Genomic DNA, 17,428 nt, shown 5'->3' with positions numbered 1-17,428 from the left:
GTGCCTGCTCCTGTCTTTGCAGTTGTTATTGTCTCTTCAGCTTGGTCTCAGCTGCTAAATCAACGGCCAGAGATTAGTCATTGGCAGCCCCAGGTAGCACAGAGATTTCCATTAGTGCTGTGCATCTGGGCTGTCATTATTATTAGCACTGTTATTACAGCAGCGTCTGGAGGCTCTGGTCCAGAGTGGCACTTTGTTGTGCTTGGCACGGCGCAGAAGGGGAAAGGGTGTCAGTGCTGATGTGCTGAACAGGCAAAGGAGCTATTGCATCCCTGCTTTACAGCCAGGGCACTGAAACAGAAGTAGAGAGAGTGAGTCCCAAGCAAGGTCACGCAAAAAAGCGGGGGTGACCTAAAATACACCCCAGACCTCCTCATCTACTTTCCAGTGCATGGGTCCTGGAACTGCCTTCTCTGTGCCCTTGGCAGTAAAAAGCCTGTCTGGAGCTGAAAACATACTCTTCCTTATCACCCCAGGCCAGGATTTGCTACCTTAAGTTCTTTTCAAAGATGCACAAGAATTTTTGCAGCATGCAAAGGAACTCAGTATCTCAGAAACACCCAGTCCCCGTCAGAACCCAAATAACTGGTATGCAAATACAAATGCAAGCTACGCATCCACCCCACTCACAAGGAATAGGGGGAAGAAATATCTCACTTTCAGTAAGAAGGGGAGGCAAAAATGTGCGCTTAAAACAGGATTCCCAGATGTGGCATGGGGAGACAGGAAGATGGGACGAAATCACTGCTGTGAAAGGGTTTTAGCAAAGCATTATTTCAAAGACTGGAACAATAACATTTCCTCAGAAGACAATAGCCTGATAGAGGGAGGTGGGTTTGTTTAGTTCTGCTCGGAGGCAGATTGATCCACAGCCAGCAAACTGCGTACAGTATGCCTTTGCCTAGGGGTGGTGGTCTTTGTGCTGGAAAATTGGGAGCTCTGAAGGTGGAGTGATGCAACTGGAGATGGGCGCAGGAGCACAGGCAGAGAAGCCTGCTGTAAGGAAACTGCTCTGCGGTCCTGAAGGCAGCACACTCGCCCAGCTCAAGCTGCACGTGTGTGCGTGAGCTCCCAGACCCAGTTAAGGGGAGTAAGAACACATTAGGGTGGCCAGCGCTGACCTGACTTGCGTTTAAACAGTCATAAGCAGGGAGCAAGCGAAGGTGAGAGCTGCGGGAAGACCTGTCCTCTCTGTAAGAGGGTACCTTGTTTGGATATGCTCGCTGGCATGTGCACAGCACAGTTAAATGGTCCCAAACAACTCTCTGTCCCTGTTCACTGTTTATGCTTTGCAGATAGGGCAGAGGAATCATGCCCTGTAGTATTCAAGGCCAGGTTGGACGGGGCTTTGAGTAACCTGGTTTAGAGGAAGGTGTCCCTGCCCACGGCGGGGGGGGGTGGTGGTGGTGGAACTAGATGATCTTTAAGGTCCCTTCCAACCCAAACCGTTCTATGATTCTGTGATTCTATGTCTCTGTTCCCTGACCACAGGACTGCAGGCATCCTGCAGCTAAGATCAGGACTTGTGAAGGCCAGTTGAGCTGTTGCAGTCTAGTGGACAAGAGCAGCATGTGGGGTCCTGGAGCCAGCCAGGCTCTGATTTCTGATTTTGACCCTGAAACTGGGACATCAGTGATGGCTGGAACATCGTGTCCCAGCCCTGTGCTTCTGCATCTCCTGTCACCTCATGTTTGACTGTTCTCTCCATGTCCCGTGGGAGCTTTTCTCCCTTGTGCTGGGCTCCCCCAGCAGAATCTCCCCCTCCTTGCAGGCAGACAGGAGCTTTAGGTGTTACTGGGATGTAAATAAAGCTCTTTCCTTTGTCCCGACTCAGGCTTTACACTTGCTGCTCTACCCCGGATGCTGGGAGGCCTCCAAGCACACACGCTGCCTTAGGCACTCGAATGGATAAACCAGAATTGTTGTTGTGGTACCGGCCCAGCTCTAATCCTAATTTTGTCTCAGAAACCTCTGTAATAATCTTCAACCTGAGGAGATAAGGACCACTGGTTGTTGTTCTTCTGGCCTTGATTCTCTGTGGGGCTTTTGTATTCAAAAGGTGGAAACAAATTAACTCCCTGGAAAGAGCTATTCAGAGAATTGGAGCTTTTAATTCACAGGTGACCGAAGGCAGCATATTTCAAAAGCAGGTGAACGATGTAGTCAGGTCCTCGGGAGCCGTCAACTTGCAGAGAGCTTTAGCTTTTTTGACAGTGGCATTTGGACTCCTCGGGCTTTGGGGATCCGTCTGCACGGTGCAATGCTCTGCAGTGCTGCTTGTTGGCACAGCTCGCTCCCCAACAGCTGGCACGAGTTCCACTCTCCCTTGCTGCGCTACGCAGTGCCGGCATGTCCGTGGGTGCTTTGAAAGCACTTTCCCGCAGGCAGAGGGATGTGCAGCTCTCCATAAGAAACAAGTATTTTCAGATCCCCGTTTCACAAGCCCCAGCCTTCAGAGGGTTAATGTCATCGGCTCGCTAAGGCTGATTTAATTCAAGCCAGACTGGAGTGCTGCCCAAGGCAGCCTCCCCTGGAGCTGGAGCCTTTGCTCCGGGACTCTCCAGCCCTCGGGAGAGGGTGAGCAGAGCAGCCGTGGGCAAGGAGCTACCGGTGCCTGTTGTGCTTGCAACCTGACCTCTCCTTTGCTCTTTGAAGCTGCTGACAGTGGGTGGGCTGAGATCAGTGGAGTGGCCGATCTGCTGGGAGTTAGAATAACACAGCCGCCGTGCCCTGTTCAGCTGGGAATAGGATCTGTTTGGAAGGGGGTGGGCAGCGCAGGGGGTGAAGAACTCGGGACCTTGAGGACTGACAGAGTCCTGCAGATGTGGAACAGCTTGCATTTGGGGCTGGGGTGGGAGAGGAGGCCCTTTCAACCCAAAACATAATTAATCAGCGACTTGGACAGAAAACGGAGCTGTGGCTGCAGGTCCAGCTACCGTTGCCCTTTCCAGGCCTGCAGCCAGAAAGGGGAGGGGAGAGCTTCGCCAAGTTGACACTCTATGAGAAAGTCTCAGGTCCTTCTTTCTTTCTGCGTCTCATCCCGGAGCTCGCCCTCACTCCTGAGGGCCAGGGTCAGCACGCTGACCGGCACTGCCTTCCCCCCGCCTCTTCCAGCCCAAAGCAGCCTCTCTCCCTCACGTCACGATGTTGGGTGCAGGAGAAAAAGAACACCGAAGAGGTGGCCCAAGACACCAGCTCATGCTCCTGTGAGTTTTCCTTTATGCCTTTACCACATGGGTCTGAGGAGCTCCTCATCCCCAGCTGGGATTGCCCAAAATACCATTGTTTTGGTTGAGCACAGGTGAAATAGCTGCCTAAGCATTTAGGGGCGAGCTGATTAGCTGATATAATGGCCTCTGTCTTGCAGACACTCACTCCTTTCAGTTCTACCTCCCCAGCGTCGGAGGGAGCAGAGGTGGAGCGTAGGGCAGGGCAGCAGGGGGGAAGCACACACAGAGGGTCCTTTAGTCGTGCCCTTGAGCCCTCGGCAGCCTCCCGGGATGCCCAGGAGAGGAGCTGCCCCCCAGCTCTGCCTGCTGGTGAGACTGTGGGGAGCGGAGGCAGGTCCTCCTGGAGGTGGGGTAGGTGTAAGGGGTGGCTCAGCGATGCCCTGGGCTGCCTGCACCCCTCTGTTTTGCGTATGAAGGAGACCCCTGAAGGAAAGTTTTCAGCCAGCACTGGGGTGTGGGGCCAGCCTTGTGGGGTGAGGGAGGCAGCTGCTTTGGCACTAGGATGGAGATGCCAACAGGGTTTTTTTGTTGCTGTCCCAAGGGCTTGGTGTGACCCCAGGGTCAGGAGACTACTGGTATTGCAGCCTGGCATTGCAGCAGCCCCTCTGAGCCCCCGCGCAGGGCCAAGCTCCTCATTTGTGTGACCATGTGCAAAGGCAGAACCCCAAAGAGCTTAGGACGGGTTGGTGACTGCGGAGATAGAGCTGCCTGCTGGCTTGGAGATTTGGACACCCGCACGTGGCAGCTGGTGACCTACCTGCGTGGATCACTGAACGTCTAAGGTTGCAGCACAAAGCAGGACAGGCTTGCTGGAGAGACTCCCAACACGCACAAGTCAGCGTTAGCAAAGACCCTGCTCTTCCAGCCTTACGGAACGCGGCTTTTTTCCCTTTCCCCTAGAGGCACCACACCAGCTGGACGGGATGCTCAGGAGATGTTAGCTTCCCCTACAGCCCTCCCTTACAGCCTGTGATCCTGACTGCTCTAATACCATCACAGTCCTAATAATGTCTCGGACATCTAAGCCCCCTTTTTAGGATTAGCATAGACCTGTGTGTCAGAAGGAGGCTAAAAATCTAAGGAAACTGTTAACTTTCTGGCTGTAAGTGACATCTAGTGGAAATGGCAGGAAAAATTAGTTCCGCAGGTGAAATACTGATCCTGTGGGATACAGTGGTGAAACTCTGATTCCTACGAGCTGGAAATTTAGCCCAGCAGCCTCTTTTCAGGACTTCTGAAAGAAATAGAATAGCTCGCTCTGTCTGGGTATGACTTGCAGAGAGCTTGGCATGCTTGGTTTGTCTCACATCAGCGAGCAACGTGAAAAGCAAGATAGCTGTGACATGACAGCAGTCACCTGGCCTTACGGCTGCTGGTCCCGAGCCAGAAACACCACAGCCACAACAGACCCATGCACTGGTCTGGTATTACTGTGTTGTACTGCAGATTAAAACAATGCGGTGGGCTAATTTGGAACTGCTGAGCTTCATGGCAATTTAGGTCTTGCCTGTCCTCCTACAGCTAGCAACTGCTCCTGTGGCTGGTATGGCTGTAGCTCGTCCTGCCGGCTTCTCTGCCCAGTGCCGGGGCAGGGGATGGTGGCCCCACAGCCCTTTGACTGGTCTGGCTGGCAGCACCCGGAGAGAGGCGACGCTGGGGAGTTGCAGAACCTGTCCCTCAGGGATGATGAGTCCGAGGTCATGGATATTGGGCCCATCTGTGTCCTGTGCCTCTGAGGCAGCTGCGTGCCCTGTTTGCCCTGCCTCCTCTTTCTTGGCATTGGAGGTGGCCGCCTGCTGCCACCCTTGCCCGGGCAGGAAGGGTCCCAGCCAGCAGAGTAGATGTGGCCTGAGGCTATTCTTGTGTAGAGCAAAGCCAAAGCTTGCAGGGAAACCTGAAACCCAGCGAGACTTGGATTAGCAACCCGAAACTCAGGCCAGGATACAAGCCTTTTGGAAGAGCTTGGCAGAGGTTCAGGCAAGTGCGGGCTGAGTTTCAAGTCAGCTCGGGCTGACCTTTGAGTGAGCCTGCTGCTGGCTGCTCGGGAAGCATGGGCCTGAATTTTAAGAGAGCCTGGGGAGTGAGTTTCAGGGGAAAAAAAAAAAAAAAAAAAACAACAAAAAAACCCAACCCAAATGGTTAAAGGGTTTAGGCAAAAACAATGCAGACCTCTTATGGTTTGGGGGGTGATAATTCCTAGCCACTCACCTGCCCCCAAACCAGCAAAACCAGACTGGTGGTTACAGCTTCGTTGCACTCTGAGTTCCAATGCAGACTTAACCCCTTCCTCAGCACGGAGTAACTGTTACTTCCAAGATTTCTCTGGGATAGATCTAAATTCCCTTTTTGCTCTCTCCCCATCATGAGGGAGGTCTCATAGCTGTTAGAGGTGCAAGGTCAAAGCTCTATCCGATCAGCTCAGCATTCCCTGCTCCTGGACACGAAGGACTGAGCTATCTATATGGCAGGGAGAGAAATTAATCAGAACGGAGGAAAATCACAAGATAGAAAGGCTGGTGCTGTGAGGGCAGAAGACCAGAGTCCAGGGATCAGCCAGAGATGGGCAGACAAGGCCACGCTGTATCAGTGACCGAGGTTGAAGGATGATGATCAAGCCAAAGCAGAAGAAAGCATCAGAAAATGGGCACAAATAAAGCTGGCTGTCCCAGGCGGTGGGAAGCAGCAAGGGCCAATGTAGTCTTGCTCCTGAAGCTGTGGACATATTTCTCTTCCCATTATGTTTGTTTGGGTTTTTTTCCATTGCTTTTCCTGCAAACTCATCACACTCTTCCTCCTCTAACACACAGCATGTGATGGGTCTAGATGAGGGCAGGGAGGATGTGTTTGTAATCAGACTCACATTTCTCTGCATTGTCTGTGTTGTCTCCGCAGTGAATTCAGCCAAAACCCCCATACTTGTGATGTTTTAGTGCTGATTTTAGAAGCTCTGTGAAGGTAGAATTTTCCTGGATAGGAAATTGCTTATCTTAGAGTATTATTCTATATAGCTCTGATAGGTCATTTCCCCCCCTGCCGGTCGAAGTCCCTTTACACTGAGAGTAATGAATGTGGAGCCTGAAACCACAGGAGGGGTCTTTATGCCAAAGGAGGTGCCCCTCCATGGCACTCCGGGTTTTCTTGCCTAGCTCCCTCTTTTATGCCCTTGATTCTGGCTCTTTCTCCCACACTGTGTCCTATGTCGTCAGGCGGAGAGGGGCCTCATCTGCTGCTTTATTTCAGGCCCTTCTCTAATTACACGTTGACATTAGTTATTTATATAATGTCCTTAATACCAAAGCGTCGATACTGGAGGTGCTGGGAGGTGGTGGGGAGGCCTGTGCCCGCATGCCCACGGCTCGGCAGGTTGCATCCGCCAGTCACGTCGGTCCGGAGGTGCCGGAGCAGCCCTGCAGCATCCCAGCATCTGGCAGCAGCTCCTCTGGAGACAGCTCTGGAGAGCTGGAGCCAGGTATCCCAGAGAAGCTCAGGGTCACGCACCACGTGCCAGAAGGTAACCGGAGATGGTCTGTCCAGGCGGCAACCGCTGGATGTCCTTCGCAGACGGTATAATGCCCCTCCGGCAGCCTGCGTGGCTCGGGGCGGCGTGCCTTGCCCTTGTAGTCCACGCTGTGTTTTTATGGTCCCCCCAGAGGAAGGCAGGGAAGTGCTAGCAGATGCGTAATTTCCCCAAGGATGGTGTGTGGGCTTTACCCTGGACAGCTAAATAAATACTTGGATGTCTCCTGCGCCGAGACTTGTTTGTTTCTCTGAGGCCAGGGTGGGACGCGTGGTGGGGTGTGTGCAGTTCCTGTTGGGTTTGGTGTGTGGCTGCTCCAGCGTTGGTTTTAAATGTGACACTGATAACGCGGGCCGCCAGCCCGCTGCTGGCTTCCAGTTCCGTCTCGCTGCCTCTGTCTCTTTTATGTGCTCTGCTGCGGTTTGCGAGGCAGAGTTTAAAGGTTTCTCTGACTAACCCCGGCTGCTGGACTCAAAGGGAAGGAAGTCAACTGCAGCCAAGAAAAGGAAGCCAGTTGGTTTCCCTTCTGCGTCTGTGAGCGCGTGTGAGGGGGAGAGGGAGAAGGGTGTAGCCAGATCAGAAACAAGATAGGACGGGAAGACAGCAGACCTCTTTCCTTCCATATTTTCTCAGCTCGACAAGCTCCCTGCATGCGTCAGCCCAGAGCATGGAGAAAGGAAGCGTGTCCTGGTCAATATTTACCCCAGCAGCGTGGAGCTGTGCGCTTCAGCTCCAGCTGCCGGTGGGCTGCACGCTTCTGGCTCGCTCCCTGGCAGTGCAGTGCGTGAAGGCAGCCACGACGGGGAGCTTCCTTCCCGCAGGATGGCGGGTGCTGGCAGGGCAGGGCAGGGGGCCTGGGTGGCCTCCAACCTGTGGGGCAGGAGCTGGGTGCTAGTGCCTGGCTCGCTGGAGCACGCAGTGTGGCATGGTGGGCACCCCAGTCCCACCGAGGACCCCCGAGATGGATGCAGAGCACACACCGTGCGTGCTCTGCATCCATCTCGGGGGTCCTCGGCGGGACTGGGGTGCCTCTTGGCTCCCGCAGCATCTACACAGCTGGCCATCTCCAGTTTGGGTTCTACAGCAGCGTGGTGACCCAAGGGTTGGCCAGAGCCTTGGGGCAGGACTGGATTCCCTCGGGGCAGCAGGGCCTCGGGCTCACGGTCACGGGCAGCTACTTCAGGGCATCTATTTCTGGCCCCTGGGACATGCAGTGGGAGGCAGGCTCCGGGACTCGCAGGAGCTGAGGGCTATTTCTGGCTCTGGTTGCTGACCCGCCAGGCCAACCTTGGCCAGTCGCTTCCCCTGTAATTCCCTTGTGCCAGGCTCACCCAGAATCTCCAACCCAAGGCTCCCTCTGCCACCTGCACCAGACGTTCCTGGGCGGCATGGGATGGCTGCCAGGCACCATGCACAAGTTTGTCACAAGACTGTGATGCTGGCTGTGATCTTTTGATGTAAATCTGCAGCAGGCTGGCCCATAAGCACTCTAGGAGTGCTATCAACAGGAGAACGACGCCCCTGGGGCATGTTTTTATTACCCTAGAAATGGGTAACCTCCAGACTGAGGCAAAGAGGTGGGTGTGTTGAAAAAAGAGCAGTCATTGCCATCCAGATGTCACGCTTGGGCTTGTGCTAAAGGCTGGGAACTCTGTGGCCTGGGCCCCTTCTCTGCTGGCTGTCCCACAGAGCGGCCCCAGGCAGAGGGCAGAAGCGAGCAGTGGGCATCAGGAGTGGTCCCAGAGACCCTAGAGCCTGTGGGACAGAAATGCATTGGCTGGCACCCTCGCATCTTCCCAACCAGCTTCTATATATGGGCCTGCCCTCTCTGAACCCATCACACTCGGATCTCAAGTGACACACTGGGGACAGAGGGGGGGTGGTGTCTATTTTTAGCCCTTGAATGGATCTGTGCTGGAGCCCAGCTCTCTGCCCCCGTCAAGGGTACAGCATCATGTTGTGCTGGGAGGATTTTCCTGCGTGGCTCTTTGAATGGCTCCATCACCGGCTTAGATTGTGGTACAGGTAGGATGCAGCTTTGTGATCTCTCTGCTTCTTCTCCTACCTCTGGATCCCCCCTGCTGGTTTTGGGCTCTGTCGCATCTCCCTCCCCAGAGCCACGGGTATGGAAGGGGCTGCCGTGGCTTGCTGAAATGTCCTTGTTTGGACTGTGCTTCATGCGTGGCAGTGGCAGCAGCTCGAGAGTGTAAATCCACCACTTTTTTTAAATGGGCTGTAGGCAAAGGGAGTAGGAAAGGGGTATGTGAGGTGCGATGCTGCTGTGCTGCTGTGGAGAGAATCCCAAACCCGCTGGTGGTGCTGTGCTCGGGGAGCAGAGGCAGAAGGGACCTGAGGGGGGTAGTAGTAGTCTCTCTCACTGCTGCCTGCGTTATGGTCCAGCACAGCCATACCTGTCCTGCTGAGCCTGCCAGGAGCTGCCCTTGCCTCCCACTGGTTTCAGCTGGAAACGAGCGAGGATGAGTGAATGCGGGTGTCAGGGATGCAGGGCAGGAACCTGGGGGGAAAGGGGTAGGGGGATTCTATGTCTGCTGATGCTGGTACCTCCTTCTCATGCCCTGATCTCTCCGGTCCCCCCCTCTTGCTTTGCTGCTGCAGGCATGGATAACTTCGAGTACAGCATCCAGCTGAACGACAGGGACTGGGCTGAGTTCTTCTTGGCGTCGGAGGAATGCAATCTAGCGCCGGCCGCCCTGGCCACAGCCGAGGAGCAGTGTCTCAGTGACATTGAACAAGGGGACGGCGTGCCGGGGAGGGACTGCCGCGCCAGCACAAACGGGCAGATCGCAGCGAAGGTGGGCGGCAGGCCAGGGCCTGGCACGGGAAGCTCTGCCCCACGTGGGGTGCCCGGAGACGCCTCCTTGCGCTGGCCCGCCGGCGGGCATCTCGCCCTGCCGGAGCTTCTCTCGGGCAGCGAGGACGAAGCGGACCTGGGCTCGGTCGGCAGGTTTCTGTGCGAGAGCGACAAGCCCGGCTGCCCTTCATTCGCTCCAATGCCCAGCGTGCAGGGGAGGCAGCCCGCCTGTCCCCCCGCAGCCACCCTTGCCGGCCCCACTGGTGGCACAGCCGAGAGCAGCCCAGGGCAGGACACAGCATGCGAAGCGGCAGCACCGCAGACGGCACCGGCATTGGAGAAAGGAGCAGCCAGCGGCAATCGGGCCATGGAGTCTCTGGGCCACCCAGCTGGAACAAGTGCCCCTGAGCAAGGAGGGGACGCAGGAGTGGGAGAACCCCAGGGCAGCCCAAGAGCAGCACAGCCAGGGTCTCCGGTGCAGGGCAGCTCAACGGCGCTGGCTACCTCCCCAGAGGGTTCGGCGAGGAAAAGCCCTAGCAGCGCTTCCCGCTCGGAGCCCGGGTTACGGGGACCCCCGCGTGACCACCCCCCGAGCCCAGCCCTGGAACCTGCGCCCAAAACACCCGTTTCCCCGGCGCGGGAGGAGGCGAGTGGGGAGAGAGTGAGTGCTGAGCCCAGCTCTCCAGCCGGCTCCCCGGACGTTGTGAGGCCCAAGGTGCCGGGACAGCCGAGAAAGAGCCGCAAGCAACGCGGAGCCAGCGCCGTCGAGGCTGCCCAGGGGGACAGGGAGCCTGTGGGCGCTGCAGCACAGGGGACTGGTGTACCCGCAAAGGCACCTTTGAGCTCACCACTGTCCTCACGAAAGAGCAAAGGGAAGGAGAAGGCAGCCAAGCCAGCTCTTGTGAAGCTGGGGAGCGAGGAGGCAGGGGAGAGCAAGCGGCCGGTGCCCAGCCCTAGCACGGAGGAGGGCGATCCAGCCGTGAGCACTACCCCCAAGCAGAAGGTGAAGGAGCCGGGGGCACAGTCCCTGGGGAAGGTGAAAGCCACCAAACATTCAAAGCCAGGGCAGGCCGGTGGCTTAGGCGTACGTGACAATGTGCCGGTGATCTCTGCCAGCGGAGCTGCGGCTCCTCTGGGAGAGGCATGCCAGGAGGTGCCAGAGAAACCTCTCCATCCCAAGAGCGTGGCGGCTTTTGGAGGAGATGCTGCTGAGGGAGCCCATGGGGAGCCCGCAGCTGAGACCCCCGCAGAGCTGGGTCCCCCTTGCTTTGCAGCCGGGACCTCTTCAAGAGCAAACACCCTGGACGTGACTTGGCCTGAGATGTACGAATATTTGTTCTGTGACTCCCAAGGGGAAGAAGAAGGAATGGGGAACTCAGTGGAGGGGGAGAAAACACCCTTGGAAAGGGAAATATCCTTGCCTGAACTGTATGATTATTTTTTCAATGAACCAGAAGGAAACAGGAAAAAAGTCAAGGGTAAAGACAGGAAGCGAAAGAAATTCAGCAGCTTGGACCACGCTCAGCTGCAAAATGAGGATCCTGACTCGTCTCCAGTCAAAGACTCCCTGGTTATCTCGGTCCCGGAGGTGTACGAACACTTCTTTCCAGATGGGCCTGGGAACAGGGCGGGCTGGAGAGGGATTTTCTCAATCGCTCCAGCCTCTGAGGTGAAGAAAGCTGTGGGGGCTTTGAAGTCCCTCCTGCGAAGGCCAATGCATCTCGTCAGAGGCCAAGCCCCAGCACCCCAGGATCTCCTGCGGAGAGGATCGGGAGAGAAGCTTTCCCTCGTCCCGCTGGCAAGAGGCCAGGCGCGGCCAGAAAGTTTGGACATGGCCCTTGCACTGACAGGTAAAGCACTGTTACCCCCTGCCCGCTGCCCGGCCGCCCCGGCTCGCCGCTGCATGTAGAGATGTGCCTCTGCCTTGCGTGGTCTCCCCTGCTCCCACCGCCCCTCGGGAAGGCTGGCAGCCAGCTCTGGCCCTGCTGCAGCCATCTCCGCTCCAGCCGTGGCGGCATTAGTGCCACCGTACAGATGGGTGGCATTTTGGTGGGCTCCGCCAGGTGTAGCTGGTCTGAAATCACGCTCCTGGCACGTGAACCTTGCTGCAGAGCAGCCCTGGGCTTTAGCAGGGGAAGCGTGGCTAAAGCCACGGCCGTGATGTGCAGTGTCGCATTGGCTCTCTCGTGCGATGCTCACGCTGTACCTATGCCAAGCGAGAGCCGCTGGCCAGGCCCCGCGGGCTGGCTCCCAGTGCTGCGGGATGCATGGACAGGGAATCCGGGTATATTCCGTGTATAACTTGCTTTGCTCCCCACAAACTCCGGTCCTGGGGCAGAGGTGGTCACGGCAGCATGCGTGCAAGAGGCTGAAACCCAGTCTGGCCTGAAGACCCTGTCCCAGCTCTTTGAGTTGTCGCCCTGAATGGTTATAACTCACTGTAGATCTAATCTATTCTTTTGCACTCTGGCCAAGAAAAACTTACTGAAGCGGATAGCTGAATTAAACATGGCTGGTGTTACTGCAAGGTCTGGTAGAGATAGGGATCCCCCACCCCAGTGCCACCCAACTGCCCGCAGAACCACATACCTGTATTTCTGATGAGGGAATGGGAGGCAGAGCAGCAAAATCCTTCTGTACCAAAGAACTCGCACCCCTGAGATGAGGCAATGGCTGCTGAGCTCCTGCCCTGTTGAGGTTGGGCTGCTGATCGATCTAATATTGGTGGGGGAAAAGGTGTGCACAGAGTGGAACACGTCCAAGGCTTCCAGCTGAAAGAGGTGAGAGGGACTGTAAAACACACATTAATTTGAAAAACACCCTCCAGAGACCTCAGAGGTTACCTGAATATTGACTGTTACAGAGGCAGGCAAGACAAACAGGAATAAAGGGAGAGCAAGTCCGACCCACTAGGACAGCCAGCATATTTATCTTAAAGCGTATATGATGCTTACAGCCACAGTGCCTCACAGTTAATAATAAAACCAAACAATGAATGAGTCATCCCAAAGGGTACCTCAAAATAGAGCTTCCAGTCTGTTTGCCATGGTCGTAGCTAATTAATAAGCCAGCTTTAATTAAAAGCCTGATCAAATAAACATAGGAGCAAAAATAACCTACTCTTGCAACACGTCTTCAAGTTATGCCAGACTCGAACTCCAGCAGAGAAGGAAATGCAGAGCACTCCGGGCTGTCTCCCTCCCTGGACGTAGAAGGTGGTGGGATTGAGGTGGGATCCATGGAGAGATGCTGAATGCTGATGCTCCTCAGGGACATATGTGTTGTCCTAGACCTACGTGCATCTCGGGGCATTGTCTTGCAGGAAGGGGACCTTGCCCAGAGGGACCTGCCTGCAGCCCCAGCGCATCAGCAGCCAGCCCAGGAATTGCTCTCTCCTAAATCTACTCCCCAGACCCGCTTCCAGCCACCACCGAGGGATGCGCTGGGAAGATACGCAGGGAGGTGGTGAGGCAGCCAGAGGTCCTGCAGGTGGTGTGTCCGCTGGCTGAGCCTCCCAGGCCCATGGGTGGCATCGACAAAGATTTGCCTCAGGTTCTTAATAAAGTGTAAAACTGTGAGGGGTGAAAAATGTGCCCCTCTCCTTAGGAAATGTACCTGAGACCTAAATAGACATGTTTGACTTGACCAACAGTGAAAAAAGGTCTTCTGGGAGGGAAAATGTGTGACAAATGTATTTCTCTGGGAGTGCAAGGGACTCTCTGCCCCAGAGGGACTGGAGCCATCTGTGGCAGAGGAGTCATCGTAAAACCCCAAGCCTCATGTTCTTCTTCTCGCAGGGGGGCCCGAGGCTCCGCTGGCGCTGACCCACAAAGACATGTGCCTCGTCTTCTGTGCCTTTGCATCCTGGGCAGTGAAGACCTCCGACCTGCAGGCTCCAGATGCCTGGAAGACCAGTATGTATGGTGCCCAGCCTGGCGGGAGAGGGGTGGGAAAGACCTCGTGGAAGACGTGGTGGGGAGGAATGCGAGGATGCTAACACACCTAATGGTGCCTGTGGGAAAATGCAGTCATTTTCCTGCTTTTCCAAAGTGTCACATGACTTTCTAATACCTTCTCTCTGCTATAGAAATGGCAGACTTGCTTCCTACTCACTTACGTTGTCCTTTCCCCACACAAAGTGACTGCTGACTCAAACCAAGCCGTAAGAGAAGTCTGTATTCCTAGTTTTGGCCCCGCTGTGACAGGGACCAGTACCCGTATGTCAGGGGAAAAGAGGCTTCTTTAGGATCCCTGCTGGCAAGGAGCTGAATCGGGACCTCCAGTATGCAGGTTTATACTCTTTCATTTCAGCTGGAACAAATGCACACATTTTTCTAACGTGCTGTAAAGGTATAATCTTTTTTTCTAAACACAGCTTAGCTGAAGTATTATCGTGGTGGACCGACTCCTGCAAGCAAACGGAGCTCTGTCAGTTCCTCTCCTCTCCAACCGCAGCAATTGAATAAACTGGTGGGGAGAGAGGAAGCTCGGGCAGCACGAACGAGCTGAGCCGTGACTCAAGGGGTGCGGGTCGCTGGATGAGCAGGACACGGGACACTGAGTGCATCAGTCCCTCCTGTGGGGTCCAGTCCATGGGCACCAGAGAGCCCCCGCCATGGGGCAAGACGCCGGGGGCCAGGTCTTCCTGCTGCTTGTCCGGGGGAGGAATGTTCCCCACTAAGGTCACGCAGGAAGCTGACACCCCAGGGCTGAGAATAGCTCATTAGCTAAAGTTGCTCAGTGCAATCATCACAAGGAGCTTTTGGCCTGCTCCTCCTTGCCTTCTTAGTACGAGATGGTAGACGTGGCCTCAGAGAGGGTGCGAAAAGCGAGATATGGGCCTCGTGCCCTCAGGATCGCATAACCCAGTGTGCCGTAAGCACCCAGCGAGGAGGGGGGGCGAGAGGCAGTTTGACATCCTGGACTAGCAATTCTCTTTTGGCATTTTAGGTTCTAACAAGGTGAATTGCCCTGTCTACGTCCCAGGCTCTAAGACATAAATCAAAATCAAGTCTGAATTTAAACTGGGAAGTCCAAAGGCGTGGCTTGGGTTCCCAGTTTTGTTTGGGCACAGATCAGGGGAATTTGACCTTTCTTATGAGCAAAGCTAAAAACATTAGCCGAAAGTACAGAGAAGAGCTTGATTCTGTGTATAATCTCCATTAGTTATTTTTTGTATCTCTACATTTTCTGATTCTGAGTTTGGGGTAGTTTCTGCTTTTGGCTGGGATTAGAATATTCAAAGATAACCCACAAAATGGTATTTTTCTTGGCATCTTGGTCCAAACAGAAGTAGAAAATGAAGGGACTCTTCTGAAGCCCTGGTGAGATTTCCTACTGTGGCCTTCTCATCCAAGTATAGACCCACTCGCTCTCCACGGGAACCTGTATATCTAACCACCAGCTGTCTCTACCACATGCGTGAAGTCTATGTTGCCTTTCCCTTAAAAACAGCTATTTCTTGTCAAATGGTGGTGTGATGCGTGTGTCCAAACTATAGGACTAGCTGTGGTTGGCCAGGCTGTGGCCAGCTCAGGACTGAACGCACTGGGAACAGGCACAGTGTGGTGGGGATGAAGAGCAAAGGCAGGAGGGGTCTGAGAAAGGGAGGGGAGCGACTCCCCCCTGGGACCCATGGACCAGAGTGAGCCAAGTAGCTTGTGATCTTCAAGTTTGGAAAACGATCTTCAGGTTTGGAAGAAGCACCCAGACTCACCCTGGCAATGTGTTGGGCTCTTTTCCAGTGTTCCTGGCAAGTTTTGGCACGCTTTCTGCCATCCGCTACTTCCGAAGGCAGGTCAGAGAAGGACACCCCCGGACCTAGGCTCAGCGCACACCACAGGTGCTTCCCGAGGACAGGCGAGGACAGTGGAGGCAGAGACTGGGGACTTTGTTCTTGGGCAGTGTGAGAAGCCTGGATCCCAGCACCAAGACTTCTCTGGACCCATCCCTCAAGGATACAGGATGTCACAGGAAGCAGGATCCTTCTGGTGACAGTCATTTACAATACGGTAGGCAGTTTGTACCTCTACTGGACAGAAGAGGAGCCCGGCGTGGGCTGGCTCTATTCTTTCTTTGCACACTTCTAGCATCCTTGTGCTATCTCCTAGGAGTAGTCACAGTGTCTGTTCCAGGGCGCTGCTTGTCCGTCCTCCCTGCTGAAGTCACCTGGTGGCAAAGGACAGCACTGAGGTGGTGGAGGGAGGAGAGAGCAAAAGAAATCAGGAAGGCGCTTCGTTCCTATGAAAGGGCTGGAGTATCTGGGAAGGAAGAGAGGAGAGAGCTTTGGGGAAGAGCTGTCTCTGTCCAAACATGGTGCTTTGCTAAGCGTGTGCTGGCTGCGTACGGCTCGCTGGGCTAAAGGGTGATGGAGGGGCCGCTGGCTTGGCAAGGCCCAGGTCTCCCATGACCAGTTTGGCTCACGGCTGGAGGACTCATCCTCTTGGATTTCACTCCAAGAAGTCATGGCTCGGTCTAACAGTTCAGGAGGCAGAGATAGGGTTTCTGTTGCATGTGGCCGCCTCGGCCCTGCTGAGCCAGAGCTGCGGATGTGGCGTCTGTCCCTGCGGGTGAGGAGCACCCACTGCAAGGACACGTCTCACTCCTGTAGGCAGAGGATGGGCAGGTGTCAGGCAGGCAGAGCCAGGGAAGGGGCGGCTGGGAAGGGCCCTGCAGGAGGCTGTGCAGGATGGACAGGGGCTGCAGGGGCAGCGGGCAAAGGGGCTGAGCTCAGGGGGGCCTCAGGAAAGAGCCCTGACGAGGACAGGAGCATGTTGGAGAGGAGGAAAAGGCATGTGTACTTGTTTGGTTCTGACAATCACCGGAGGAAAGGTCTAGATATATCACTTGGTCCCTCCGCTGCCTCCCATCCTAGGGACGTAAAGTTGGCTGGGAGGAGATGTCGGGTGAGGAGGTGCGGTGGCTGCGGGTGTAACCTTGTGGGGCCAGAGGGGACCTGCAATGGAAGGTGGGGGGAAAAATGAAAACGAAGTGGTTCAGGTTCTTCTCCATCCCTAGTGCCTTCCTGATCACTCAGGGGCATTATTCATGAGGGTTTTTCTTCACTCCCAAGTCTGATAACAGCATGAATGTGAGAGTTGTTAAGCACTCAGGGACCAGATCCACAAAGGCACTGGGGGAAATCTGCCCGGAATACCTGTGCGGATCTGCCTATGAGCTTTACAGGAACAGTCTGTGGCAATGTTTGTCTTAAGAAAAGAGAGAGAAGAGATTTAGTTCTTTCCTTGTAATGCAGAGTGCCATGCAATTTTAATGTGTGTAAGGTTGTACTGAAGACCATGTATTATTGCTGATAAGAGAGCACACTGTACAACTATACAGTGAGATATACGTAGCAGTAAATAGTGAGAGAGAGATGTACAGGCTCTATATGGACTATAGTAGCTGTATATCCAGTAAGAGGAGTTTTGAGGAGGAGGAGAACAGATAAAATATGCTGGAAGCTTCTAATAAAGGTCTATTTCATTTAATACGTTTGTGTACATTCCTGTGTCTACATTGGTTGTGTGTGAAACCGTTGAATGAGCACTGAGTTTTAAAGAATGAGAAATCAATCCATTATGTGTCTATAGATACAAAAATATAGGAGTTGATGTGCTGGCTGAGGAGCCCCGGAGGACAGAGTACGCAGGGAGATGGGCTGCTTCTCCTCTTCCTTGGCTCAGTCCCCATGCCTACCCCTCCGAGACACATCCTGGCTGTCGCATGTCGCTAACAGCCTGATCCAGAGAGCCCTGTCCTCTCTCCTGTCTCAGAAGCACTCAGGACTCGAACGGAGTCCTGCTCTTAACCAGCCCTCCAGCCAGCTGGGGCCCCCTTGAACAGATCAGTGAGCACGAGTCAATGCAC

General features: G+C 54.8%; 1 protein-coding gene across 2 annotated transcripts; it reads left to right on the top strand.

Moving 5' to 3' along the window:
* The first annotated feature begins 8,703 nt into the window (after positions 1 to 8,703).
* On the top strand, positions 8,704 to 17,049 carry PERM1 (PPARGC1 and ESRR induced regulator, muscle 1). 2 transcript variants are annotated; one of them, XM_082493429.1, is made up of 4 exons: positions 8,704 to 8,772; positions 9,364 to 11,409; positions 13,357 to 13,473; positions 15,304 to 17,049. In XM_082493429.1, the coding sequence occupies exons 2-4, from the start codon at positions 9,366 to 9,368 to the stop codon at positions 15,381 to 15,383; spliced, it is 2,241 nt and encodes a 746-aa protein (XP_082349555.1). In that variant the 5' UTR covers positions 8,704 to 8,772; positions 9,364 to 9,365; the 3' UTR covers positions 15,384 to 17,049. The 2 variants fall into 2 exon arrangements, with proteins under 2 accessions (XP_082349555.1, XP_082349554.1); XM_082493428.1 differs by lacking the exon at positions 8,704 to 8,772 and having other exon boundaries at positions 9,286 to 11,409.
* Positions 17,050 to 17,428: the final 379 nt, after the last annotated feature.

This window comes from Vanellus vanellus (assembly GCF_965231255.1).
Source record: "Vanellus vanellus genome assembly, chromosome: 20".
Classification (NCBI taxonomy): domain Eukaryota; kingdom Metazoa; phylum Chordata; class Aves; order Charadriiformes; family Charadriidae; genus Vanellus; species Vanellus vanellus.
This window is presented reverse-complemented; position numbering and strand designations above follow the sequence as displayed.

Excerpts from the sequence above, each read along its gene's own strand:
- PERM1 (XM_082493428.1), top strand. The coding sequence starts at position 9,300 with ATGCTGGTACCTCCTTCTCATGCCCTGATCTCTCCGGTCCCCCCCTCT. Across the intron at positions 11,410-13,356 it reads CATGGCCCTTGCACTGACAG|GGGGGCCCGAGGCTCCGCTG; the intron begins GTAAAGCACTGT and ends TTCTTCTCGCAG. Across the intron at positions 13,474-15,303 it reads TCCAGATGCCTGGAAGACCA|TGTTCCTGGCAAGTTTTGGC; the intron begins GTATGTATGGTG and ends GCTCTTTTCCAG.